Here is a 12,909-nt window from a genome sequence, read left to right on the forward strand (position 1 = left end):
TTCCCCATCTTGGGGACGGGCCTGGCTAGGCCCAGCTTTCCTGTCTCTCCAAGCCATCCTAGAGGAGGTGGGGTGGGGGGTGGGTCCCAGGCAGCTGGGCTGGAAGCTCCTGTTCCAGGAAGCCCTCTGCAGTGGCAGTCTGTGGGCACACAGCAGAGCTGATAATTGGGGTGGACGTGTATCTGGTTAATCACAGCAGGAGCCAACTGCTGGCTTTAACAACAGCAGGTACTGGGGAGGCAGGGAAAGAACCGAAAAGTCGGTTGTGGATCAGTGAACCGTCCGTGCTCGATGCTTCTGCCTGAAGCCCATTTCACCCTCCTGTCCATCTAAGCACATTTGAAAGGAGAGACCCTTTTGGAGTGACATTTGACTGTGGCAAGCTCAGATCAAGGTTTTTAGGTTTCAGCTTTCCACTCTTGTCAATTCTTGTGAACTTTCTAAGAATATAAGGAATCATGACCCATGTTTGGGGCAAGTGGAAAGTGACAGACTGGCCGGCCTTTAAAAACCCACCTGCCCACCGTCTCTGCTTCGCAGTTCTCTCCTGGAATCAGCACGTTTGTCCAGGATTCCCCAGGACAGTTCTGAGGTCAGGTGTTCATCGCCATGGTTCCCACAACACGCCCCCATAGGAGGAGTGCTGGGATTCTGTCCCAAGCCCTAGGAGAGTGAAGTCTTGACTCCTGCGGATGTTTAGGGGAACCAGCGAAGGGTTCCCAGCCCCCTGCTGTCACTGGGGAGGGTGTGGTCAGTGGCACTGGAGAAGAGAGGTTACTGGTGCTTGGGGGCTGGCTTCACACCCCGCAGGTACCATCTGAGCTGATGTCAGAGTGTGATGAGTTCAAAGGCAGAGAAACGGGAAGGGCACTCCCACGGGAAACAGTAAGAGTGAATCTCAGAGGCTTTTCGGGTAGATGACCTTTTTTATTTTTTATTGGAAGCAGCCTTATTGAGAGATAATTCACATACCACGCAGCCATTTAAAGTGTATAATTCAGTAGTCTTAGTATATCATAGAGTTGTGCAAAAGTCATCACAATCCATTTTAGAAAATTTTCATCACCCCAAAAAGAAACCCTGTACCCACATTAGCTCCCCAGTTTCCCCCGCCCCAGCCCCTGGCAACCACCAGTCTGCTTTCTGTCTCTATGGATTTGCCTGTTCTGAACATCCCATGTAAATGGAATCCTATACTCTGTGGCCTTCTGTGACTGGCTTCTCACTCAGCCCATGATTTCAGGTCCATCCGTGCTGTAGCCTGTGTCGTCGGTACTGCGTTCCTTTGTAGGGCTGAATAACACTCCACTCTGTGGCTGGACCTCATTTTGTTTATCCATTTGTCAGTTGATGGACGTTTGGGTGGTTTCCACTTTTTCCGCTATTGTGTGGGCATCTGTGTTCAAGGTTTTGTGTGGGTGTGTGTTCAGCTCTCTGGGCACAGACCTAGGAGTGGAATTGCTGCGTCGTGCAGTAAGGCCGGAGACTAAGTCCTTGTGGCTCTCACTTAACGTGGTGGTGCTGAGAGCACACGACCCGGGGGAGAGCAGCCCCTGAGAACCAGTAAGAGGCCAGCTCTGTGAGATCCAAGAGTTTGCCAGAGCACAGGGAGACGTGTAAGAAAGAAGTGGAGATTCCCACATCCCCTGGGCCAGGTGCTTAACCACTCGAAGCTCTTGATGAAAATACAGCTTCCCAGGCCCAGCCCCTGAACCGCTGATTCCGTCCGTCTGGGTGGGGCCCAGGAATCTGCATTTGTAACACGCTCTCTGACGCCCTGGTACGATGTTGAGCAACTCTGCCTGGGACTATGAGCTCCGAGAGCCCTGGGGAGGGGCCGGAGGCAGAGTTGGCCGCCTTCGGCCTCTTCAGTAGGCCAGTGGGCTCCCTGAACACTGGGGCCCGATGTCCTCAAGTGGCAGGATCCAGCAAATGGAGGGACGGGCAGCTGGTGAGTGGGGTCAGCATTGCAGACCGCCCGCCCACCTTCCCGTCCCTGCCACCAGGGGGCTCACGGAGGGCCCCAGCCTGCCCTGAGCTCAGGGACCCAGGCCAGCCAAGCCCCAAGGCTTACATGGGCAGGTGGAAGAGGTAGGCAGAGCTGGGCCTGTGGGTCCTAGGGGCTCCCACTGACCTCTGTAGGTGGCATCTGTGACCTACCAGAGCCCCCTTGGCAAAGGCCCCAGCTCTGCCCTTCCAGACCCTGTGTCCCGAGGTCACCCTCAGGAAGTAGCTCCTGCAGCCAAGTCAGACTTGTGTTTGTGGGGAAGTTGATAGGGGTCCACTTACTTGGGGGGCACGGGGAGAATCTCGCACATGGCCCTACACTGACTCCCACCCCCAGAAAGCCATTCCCTTATGCTGGGGGGCCATGGGCACACATGCCACCTGTGAGCACTTCCCGAGGACCAGACCCCACGTGAGCACTGTGCAGGTGTGACCTAACTGTGCCTTTGACTGGACTGTGAGCTGACCGGACCCTGAGGACACTGAGGCTCGGCGTGGAAGTTGCTGCCCAGCTCACGAGCAGGAAGCCCAGGACCCAACAAGATTTTACTCCTAACTTCTGTGTCAAACACGGAGGGCCGGGCTGAGAGCAACTTCAGCCACCATCTGTTGTGAGCAGTTCTGGATGGATTCTTCTCTGGGTCCTGCCAGGGTGGACAGCCAGCTGGTGTGGAAGGCCCCTGCAGGTCCCAGCTGGCAGGGACAGAGTGGCTCCTCTAGCCACGCCCCTCTTTTTGTCAGTGGAGGCCTAGAGGCCCAGAGAGGGCAAGACACTCACTTATAATCACACAGGGAATGAACAGCGGAGCCTGAGCTAGACCGCTGACCACCTGCTTCCTGCTTTCTCAGCCCCTCCTAAAGGGCAAGAAAGGACCCAAAGGCAGCTTTGGCCAGGGGGCCCCTGAAGGTCAAGAGTGGCATGTTTGGGGTCAGAGTGCAATGCCAGCCTCTCCTGCTAATGGGGATCTCTCTGGGTTTCAGGGAACCCCAGAGCCATGAGTGTGGGAAAGCAGGATGAGACTGGGGTGGGGGGGAATCTTCACTCGTTCATTCGTTCATCCCTCCATCCATGCATTCATTCATTCCAGAAGCATTTATTGAGTGTCTGCTATGACCTAGTAAGTTCTGTGTAAGTGCTGGAACCGCCCAGGTCTCTGGTCCCTGACCCCCAGGTTCCTTTCCTCAGGCCATGTGTCACTGTCATCTAAATAGTGGCCTTTTGTCCTCCACATTTATGGTGATTTGGCTTCTCCTTGTGCCAAGCCCCAGTGGAAGCCCCACTTTCCTGGGTGAGAATCACGAGCGGACAGAGCTGGCCGGAGCTGCTGCCTGCGAGCTGAGCCGTCTGCCGGCTACACTGCCTGCCTGGCTCGGTGTTGGCCCAGCGGCTGTCAGTGCTGCGCCCCCCACCCCCACCCCCAGCGTCCCCCCCTTTAATGATGAGTCACCGGAGGCCTCCTGCTGCTCTCACCGGTTACCTAATTGACTCGGTGGGAGTCCCAACAGCCCACAGTGTGACACCAGGAGTTACACTCCAGGCTTCCTCCGAGAGACTCAGGGAAGCCTGGAGACACAGCTGCTCCCCGAGCTGCCAGGCCGCTGCCCCAGGAGAGCAGCCCCAGCTCAGCCCCCAGGCCGCTGCCCCGACGGAGGGGCCGTCCCTCCTCCTTCTCCCGTCAGAGGCCATGATGTTGCTCATTGGTCAGGAGTAGCTAGTAGCCCAGCCCTGCTGGACACTGCTGGGCTGGGGGCCGGGCAGCCAGAGCCAGACCAGGATGGGGGCAGAGGAGGGACCCCCAGAGACAAGGAAGATGTGAATGGGACAGCAAATGGCACCCCCACATGATCTCCAAGTCGTCTGTGATAAGGTCTTTACTCGCACACTTCTGGAAATTTGATTCCCTTCCCTGGGAGGCTGCACAGGCGTTTTCTCCGTCATCTCCGTCGTCGTCGTTGCCTTCGGGAACCCTCGCTCCTGGAGGAAGGCCTCGCAGCTCCTTGGCCTCCTAAGATAAAGCCTTGTGGGGGCAGAGAAGGGCTTCCAGGGGCAGATGACTTCGAAACCCAGAAGGAGAGGGGACGCGGCCTGGCGCTGAGTGTCAGCCCGACCTCAGCATGCAGGTGTCCTTCGTGTGCTCGGAGCACGGCCTCAAGGGCCGGGGCCCTGATGAGCGGCTGGGACGGCCGGCGGCCAGCAGCCCCAGCCTGGCCACCCGCGGCCGCTTCCGCACTGTGGCCATGGTGGCCCGGAGCCTGGGACAGCTGTCAGTGCAGAGCCACCCAAGCACTGGTGACGCCAGCGTGAAGCAGCCGGGGATGAAATACAGGTACGAGGCTCGGTGGCTTTGCGGTGCAGGGGGCTCCCCGACCCCATCTGGGGGAGCTGGTAAATCTGCAAATCCCTTCAGACTTGGGTGGTTCGCGAGCTGAGAGGCTGGGGAGAGGGGGTGCTTTTTCTCACCTTAGTAGACTGATGAGAAACAAAGTCGAGGCTCAGGGTCAGCCCCAAGTTTTTTCATGACTAGGGAGAGAAGGTGCATGATGGCCCCTCTTCCTTCTGCCGGGTTGTTTCTGTTCCGAGGCGGGGGGGGGGGGGGGTTACAATAGCCAAGTCGCCCACGTTGGACTCTGTGATGATTTCTCTTCCTGGGGACCCTGGGCATTGGCTACAGGCCCCCTGCCCTCCCCCTGGGCACACAGGGCCCCAGAAGCTGCCCCGTGGGTCGTCGTCTGTTGTTTTTGCAGTTAGGCCACTATGACGAGCATTGGTCTGATAGTCAGGGGCCATTGGGGGAACCAAGGCATGGAATTAATCCCCCCTCCCCGACCTGAGCCAGAACCCAGGCTCCAGTTCTTCTAGGCAGGACAGACACTGCACAGGCCACAGAGCCACATCTGGAGTCTCTGCTGATGGCTCAGCCCCAGCATGATGATGACACAGGCTGTCCTAGGTGCCTCTGCCTGGGCTCAGTCCCCCAGGGCTGCAGGTTCTCTTGCTGTGACTTGTATGTGGAGAGAGTGCAAAGCTCAAGTGTAAGGTGCAGGGACCCTCCTGCTATCCCTTGCGCTCCCACCCCACTGCCCCACCCATGTCCCTGCTCAGATCCTCAGCAGATGTACCAGGTGGAAAAGGAGGGTCCAGCTTTGTACAAAGGGCCCCTGGGGGCAGGGTCATGGGGCACCCTGCTGGAGGTCTGGCCTTTCTTATCCCCCACGAGTCTCTCTGCGCCCAGAGCCCCTTGTTGCTTCAAGAACATTGTTCCTGGGAGAAGGGGGTCCTTACAACAAACTACCTGCATAAACTGGAAAAGCTAGGTTAGGTTTCTGGTTCCCGGGTTTCCCAGGAAAGTGTTCCCCAGTCTTCCCTCTGTGACTCAGTCACATGGCTACCAGCCTCTAAAAAAGCCACAGACGGTTCTTGTTGTATTTGAGGAGACTTGTTATCAGCTGGTATTTGGTGGCAACTCGAAAGTGAGAGAATTCTGACAACCGACACACATAGCTTAAACCTCCCCAAAACCAAAGCCCCAAAGTTGGACCTCATGGAAAGAACCAAGTCGTAAGTCCCATGCCTCCTCCAGAATTCTGGAATAACTGAGTCCTTCTGCATCTAGTCCCTTATCCCTCCCTTCCCTGTCCTTGGGGGAGGTTTGGCATTCTGTAATGAACCTCTGGGGTGAAGGGTTTTGTCCTATCCTCTAAGCTCAGCAAGGACAATGCAGGATGGAATTATCTGTTCTGGAATCTCTGGGGATTTGTATCTTTTAAGTGGGGATCAACAGCTACCGTGTTTCCCCGAAAATAAGACCTAACCAGAAAATAAGCCCTAGCACGATTTTTCAGGATGACATCCCCTGAACATAAGCCCTAATGCGTCTTTTGGAGCAAAACTTAGTATAAGACCCGGTCTTATTTTCGGGGAAACACGGTAGGAGTAAACACTGTACACTTTTTTAGTTTGATACCTGTTCCCTGCTGCGATTTTTAAGTCAATCCTAAGATCCTCAAAGGAGTTCATACAAGAGACCATTTCTAAAACTATAAAGCACTGTGTCAGCGGAAAGCGTGGCTGTTAACGTGATTTCCCTCCTGAGATCCTAAGATCCATTGAGGAGCAGATCGCAAAGAGCCTGGTAACAGTATGTGCTCAGCATGACTGTGTGTGCATCTGTGTATGTGCACATACGTGTGTGCGTGCGTGCGTGACACATGCTGGAGGCAGGAGGGCGAGACCGACAATGAAGAGTGACACTCATTGGACTGGAGGGGTTTGCAGTCTGAGGACCTGGGTTCAGATCCCAGCCCCAGCACCTCCTAACTGCTAGACCTTGTGTGTCCTTACGAGTGGCTGGGCCAGGAGAGCTTCACTTGGGCTGTGGGAAGGGGAGGTGGGTTCATACCCTGGAAGGATGTTTCATAGCAGCTGAAATGGATGGCAGAATCCAAACCACAGGGTGGCCTTGCTGAGCATGGGGGGTTCCTGCTCATGGGTACCTTGCCCCAGGGGATTGCTCCATAATGACTGTCCCAGGGCCACAGCCAGAGTGCAGGTGGAGGCTGCAGGGGGCCTGATCTCAATCTGTGGACCCCCCATCTCCTTAGGAAGCTGGCCCATCCCAGCGGTGCCCTCCAGGGCCAGGAGGAGGCCTCCAGCCACACCTGTCAGTGTTAAGGGAACTAAAGGTGTGTGGCCAGCACCAGGCTGCCACATTCTTGCCGGAGGAACGAAGAGGTGCTCAGTGTGAGGGGAGCTGGGAGGCCAAGCACAGTGAGTAAGGGGAGAAGCCAGCATTGGGTCCCCAGGTCTGCTCCAGGGTCTGGGCTTCTCACCTGGAGTTATACCCTCGGGACCCTGCCACTGCCAGCTGCAATCGAAAGAAGACCTGGAAACCCAGGCCTGTCCTTAGGGAGCCTGGAATCTGGGAGCAGAACAGACCTGTAAACAGGTAGTCACCCCACAGTGACCGCAAAGCATCCTGGTCCCTTCTTCATCAAACCAGATCATCAACGCCATGTTTCTTTCCATCACTTGATCAGAGTTTTGTCCTCAATCCAGATGGCTGAAGTGAAAGGCCTTGAACTATTTTTAAAGGATCTGTAATTGCCCAGAGTGTGAGGTGCAGTGTTTGGGGCTGAGTGAGGGGGCTGCTTGACGAGCCTCTCAGAGCTTTTCTTGGCAAAGGTTAAAACTTGCAAGTCCTCATTAGAGGGTTTCCAGACCCTAGAAGAGACATGAGTCAAATTAATGAAGACTAACGTTATTTGGGTTTAGAGATTTAGCCAACTATTTTATCATTGTGTCAGGTTCTAATTAGGGGAGAAAAGTCTGTAGGAAGTACCTTTCGCCTCTTGAAAGTTTCGAATGGCAGCAAGTGTGTCACCAGCCGCGGTCCAGACCAGGCTGTGATTTCTTGAGAGCCCCACCCCCACTGAGCAGCATATCTGTAAAGGTTTTAGCCTGGAGACACCCTGTCCTTTCTCATTCATTCTCCTGAGGCCTGGCAGTGGATGGCAGAACTAATACCGTCATTTTAATGGGGAAACAGCTCGAGCGGGGGAATTGAGGCATCACACGGTGCCCTAGTTTTGTTAAATCATTCCCGTTGGGCAGTGGGTGGAGAAGCAGCTGGTCAGCCAGGCGCCCTGGGTCCTACCCTGGCTTGGGAGGAAATGCAGCCCATTCTGGTGGTGAGAGGCCGCGTGCATTTTCGGCCACAGACACATATGAGCTCAGCCTGGCGTTCTGTCGTCACCACTTATCTACTGCCAAATCCATTCATCCCCTGGGCACGTAGCACGTCCTGGCACTGGGTTCCACACTGATGAAAGGGAAAATGCAGGAGGACACTCAAAAGCCTGGCCTTCCACAGAGCCTGGCCAGGAAATTGATTCCCCATGGTCAAACGTGGGGGTGGTTTTGCGGGAGGGGGGATCTCAGCCCTACTCCAGCACCTGGACTTATCTAGACCAGGTGCCTTAGGGCTCTGCGAACACCTGGGCACCACAAACGAGGTTCTGAGGGCTTTCGTGTGTGAGCACATGTTCACAGAGGGGTCTGTTTTAGTCCCCAGAACAGTTAAGAACTGCTGACCAGAAGGAACCGTCAGTCCTTTTGCTTCGTTACCAGACTGCTTGTGAGCAATGTTCTAATTTCTCGTCACAGGTACTTTCTAGGTAGCGTGGGAAAAATTACCTCAACTGCTAAGTACACCTGGCCTGAGGCGAGTGTATAGGTGATGGGTCAGGCCTGCCTTTCCAGCCGTCACAAACGAGCTTGCTCTAGGTTGGAGCCTATAAGCCGTGCTGAGGCACCTTCCGATTACTTCACCGATTTACAGGGGAAAAGACGAGGGGAGACTTCCTTCCATTCCCTTTTTAACACCGTAATATGTAAAGCCTTTTGTATCTGTCTGTTGTTTTTCATATAAGGAGCCAGGCCTCTGTCCTGTCTGTGCTGCCTCTCGGAGTGACACCCAGGCGGAGTCAGAGTCACCATGGCCACCCCGAGAGGTGCCATGGTGAGCCCTTTCTGCAGATGAGCACAGGGGAGCACCGGCTCTTACCTTACATGACATGCGCGGGGGCACACAGCCAGAAAGGCTGAAACAGGATTTGCGCTCCGGCCTCTGAGCCTCTGCCTTACCTCTCCCCGCCCCCAAAGAGAAATCAGCTGCTATTGCATCCTCATTTAGGAGGGTCCCCGTCAGTCCTGTAAGAACAGTGAGCTGGCAGCTGGGCTGCTTTGAATGGGGAATTTGACAAGAAAGCTGGGTAATTTCAACCTTAAGTTTGGTGACACATCAAACTGTGTTCAAACTGCTTCCAAGTTTAGTCTACTCTCCCCCAACCAACGACCGCCTGTGATATGGGTGGGGTCCAGGGGTCTTGTAACCAGGGAAACTGAGGCTGCAGAAGGTCAGAGTGGGCCTGTGTCAGAGAGCAGCTGATCGGGCTCACGCCCCACACCTCCTTCCCAGGGGACTGGGTTTGGGTAGAGGAACTGAGGACACATCACCCACTATAGTTAGAAGTGGGGTAGCACAGGGAAACAGTGGGGGGCCCTTGGGGAAGGAGGCTGGGGTTCTCCCTCTGTGTCTCGCAGCAGTCTGACTTCCCACTGCCTAGAAGGATAGCACACCCCGGGCTGGTCCCAGGACTAGGTTGCCAGCAGGGGTCCCAGGAGGGAAATGAAGTCCAACACCAAAAAGGTCAGCGCCCAGCTGTGGCCGGGACACCCGCCCTGCCACTTACCAACTTCACCATCTGGGCAGCTCACATCCTGTGTTACCAGAAAATGCGGGGAGGGGGGCATGCCACCGTGGCTGGGAGTGTGCTCCCCAAGCCAGCTGCTGGGTGGAGCCCAGCCCCCCACTCCTGGACATGTTTAGTGTGTTCTTCCATAAAGTGGGACTCAGTGTCAGGAAAAGGCAGGTGCTAGCCCCACCTGCTGTCGGGGGACTGGTGACAGGATACTTGAGGGCCACCCGGCCTGCTGTTGCCCCCCAGGCTCCCAGCCAGCCTGTGTCAGGATGGACTGGCATCCCAGGGCTCAGCGGGGCGCTGCCACCCTCCATGACCCCCTGAGGACATTAGTGAGGGCCCACGGCCCATTCATGGGGACCTGGCATGTGCCCCATGGAGGGGCGCTTCAGTGGGCCCATGACAGAGCCCTGGGCAGCCTGTATGCTGTCGGGGAGTCTGGATCTCCCCCTACTGAGTGGCCGTGGGTCAGGGCTCGGCTCATGGCTCAGCCCAGGGCAGGAATCAGCACCCCACGATGGAACTCTTGTCTCCCCACTTTCCTATTACTGAGGGACAGATCCCTGGGTCACGTGGCCCGTGAAGTGGGACTAACTTCTGCTCAGCTTCTCAGACAGGAGGAATAAAGATACACAAAATCACAAATGTGACACTAAAGAAACGGAAAGAGGGATTTGTTATAGGAGGCTGTCCCGTCGCCGGTACCATAGGCCTGAGTCAGTTTCTTTCAGCCTGTGAGATAAGACGTGTCCATCTCACCATTCTCTCCCCGGGGTGGTCCTCCAGCCTTGTCACCAGCGTGGCCTGTCCCAGCAGTGTGGCTAACCCCTGGTGTGTGTGTGTGGAGGGGGGACAGTTGGCCCTGGACCCCCAGGGGCAAGAGAGCAGTAGGCCTTTCCCTGAACGTCCCTCTTGCTTTCAGAGCCTCAAAACGAGCATTAGCTGAGATGGGGAGCTCAGGGGGCTGGCATTGGGAGCAGTGGAGGGCCCAAGCCGGTTGGCAGGTCCTGCCCTGGCCGCTGAGAACTCACACAGCGTTTGTTTTTCAGGAACCTGGGCAAGTCGGGCCTGCGGGTGTCCTGCCTGGGGCTTGGTGAGTGTGGAGGCCCCTTGGTCCAGTGCCCCCCAAGGAAGCAGGGGCTGTGGGAGGGCTGGGCAAGAACTGAAGGGGGCTGCCCTGGGGGCGGGGAGGGAGTAGCACCCACAACCAGGATGTCTGTCTGTCAATCTGTCTGTTGCCATGGTAACCAGGAGGCGAGGGGATGCCTAAGAGAGGGAGGGGGACAGAGATGCGGCCTTTTTCCTCTTTTCCAAGATGTGAGCTCCATTCCAAAATCACGCTGTCCCTCCACCTCCACGATGCACACCGTATCCGTTCCCAACACACACACACACACACACACACACACACACACACACACACCTGCCATCTGGCAAACACGAGGACAAGGCCGTCAGTCCTTCCCCATTTTCGGGGAGACACCCCTCGTCCTGCTCCCTGCGGCCTGTCCCTGGAGCGGGAGCCACAACCAGCGTTTCAAAGCCCTGCGGCCTGCTGCCTACTCTGGGTACATCCTGTCCCCTTGGTTTGGTGGCCCCAAGAGAGGGACACTTGCCCAAAGGCCAGGTATCCACACATGCCCAGGACATGCTCACCACAGAGCAAAGCCATGTGACAGCTTGTGGCTGTCGCCCTGTGCCCCAGCCTGAGGTCCCAGCACCCGGGGAAGGGACATGTGGCTTCCTGGGGAGGTCCTCTGACTTGAGCCTGTGTGTCTCCTTCTAGGAACATGGGTGACCTTCGGAGGCCAGATCACCGACGAGGTAAGACAGGGCTCTCTCATTCCCCCGAGCACGTGGTTGAGGGCCACTAAGTGCCCCAGTGGGTCTGTGCCCCGCAGCCGCCCCGGCTTCCCTCTTCCTGGCCTTGTGGGAGCCCAGCAGCCAGACCACACTTAGCAGCCAGGTGCCTTGGGGCTTCAAGTCCCCTCAAGTCCCAGCACCTCGGGTTTGTCCTCTGCCGTGGTCCAGGAACATTCAGGGAGGGCGGGTTTTCCCAATTATAAAGCCCCGTGCCTCTGTAAGCGGCTGCTACGAGCATGCCCGTGCGAATTTGCAACTTCAGTAACCATCTGCTGAGGCGCCTGAGAGCAAGTTCCGCAGACTTTGCTCCCAGCTGAGGACTGAGCAGATTTACGTCTCCCCAGGCTCCCGCTGCAGTCCCCAGGGCTGGCATCAGTTGCATGCACTAGCGTCACACACACTTGCTGGGGCGGCTCTCTTCACAACTGGGATGCTTGCGTCTCTGGGTCTGTCCCAGAGAGCGCTGTGTGCGTTTCTAAGCTGCTGTGCGTTCCGGGACAGTGAGTGGGTATCTGGGAAACAAGAACAGTGGCATTTGCTCAGCGACCTCTGGATGTCTGCACAAGAAGCCATGTTCACATTTGTCCTACTTACTGTTGCGTTTAAAAATTAATACGTGAGTTCATTTGAGACCCTGGTAAGCTGTGGTTGCTCAGTTAGTTTTCAAAGGAAAAGCTTTGCTTCGATCGCGATCTAAATGCATTTAATTTGTGTTTTCTGTTCCTTTTTCTTGTTATGACAGCATGGGTTCGAGAACTCTTGGGCCTTGCTTTGAGGGGCTGGGGCTGGGCTGTCTCAGGGTGAAGGCACAGTGTTTAAGGTGCAGGGGACCAGCCGATTGGTTCCAAGCACTGAGACCGGAAGCAGGGGCCCCAACACCCACCAGGACGTGGTCACCCAGAGAGGCCGAGTCTGACTCGCCTGTTTCCCTCTCCATGTAGTCACTAAATTCATACACAGGAGAATTCTGGGAGGGCGTGACTTCATTTCCACACAGCACTGGCTGCACTGCATGTGGTGTCCTTGTGGGAAAGATGGAGAGAAGTGGCGGATGGTGACCATCCAATTAGGTGACCTTTTCACCAACAGATCATCGTACCCAGAGGGTATTGATTAATGATCCGGTGGCAGCCCCGGCTGGCTCTGCCATGTCTCCATCAGGGACACAGTGACATGTATGGAGACATTAGAAGTCGTTTCCAGGTGACGCAAAGCTGGGAGGACAGCAGATACAATAGATGACAGATTCAGGACTCTAGAAGGTCTTGGCGGGTGCAAATGATTGAGCGAAGGAGCAAGCCGAATTTTCACTTACAGTTAGTGCCCCGAACAATCAATATGTGTAGTATGAGGGGCCCAACTCGCCACGTTCCGATGCAGAATGCCTGCGTTTTAGTCTTCAGCTGGCTGCCTGCTGGGCGTGAGCCTACAGGGTTGGTGCCACAAGGAAGCAAGAACTATCCCGGGCTCAGAGAGACATGAGTGCTGCCCAACCCCAGGGAGGCCCCACGGCCCCACTGGGCGTCCCAGACAGGAAGCCCTGTCTAGAATGCTGTGTTCCTTGTTAAGCCTATGTCCAAAGGAAGGCAACATGCCCAGGAATCCAGAGTTACGTCTTGTGTGCCAAATACTGTGCCCAGGTGCCAGGGAGGTTCAGAAACAAGCAACTGTTGGATTTACTGTGGCACATGAGTGTTCCATGGTGAGACACTGCAAATGTCAGCGAGAGAGCGCCAGCGGGCCAAATGTGGCCCCCCACCGATTTTTTTTTCTTGTTAG

The 12,909-nt window shown here is 56.0% G+C and overlaps 1 protein-coding gene across 11 annotated transcripts in view; it reads left to right on the plus strand.

Annotated features, from left to right (window-relative positions):
• The window catches only part of KCNAB2 (potassium voltage-gated channel subfamily A regulatory beta subunit 2), an 82,088-nt gene that overhangs the window by 46,024 nt on the left and 23,155 nt on the right, over window positions 1-12,909 (plus strand). For 9 of the 11 annotated variants that reach the window (XM_074334202.2, XM_088790069.1, XM_074334201.2 and 6 more), the window contains 2 exons: window positions 10,317-10,360; window positions 11,054-11,091. In XM_074334202.2, the coding sequence (XP_074190303.1) occupies window positions 10,317-10,360; window positions 11,054-11,091 (82 nt within the window). Of the gene's footprint in view, window positions 1-3,842; window positions 4,335-10,316; window positions 10,361-11,053; window positions 11,092-12,909 lie in introns of those variants that run through there. The other 2 variants (XM_088790071.1, XM_088790072.1) reach the window with 2 other exon arrangements.

This window comes from Rhinolophus sinicus, chromosome 14 (assembly GCF_057876585.1).
Source record: "Rhinolophus sinicus isolate RSI-liver-muscle chromosome 14, RSI-T2T, whole genome shotgun sequence".
Lineage (NCBI taxonomy): Eukaryota > Metazoa > Chordata > Mammalia > Chiroptera > Rhinolophidae > Rhinolophus > Rhinolophus sinicus.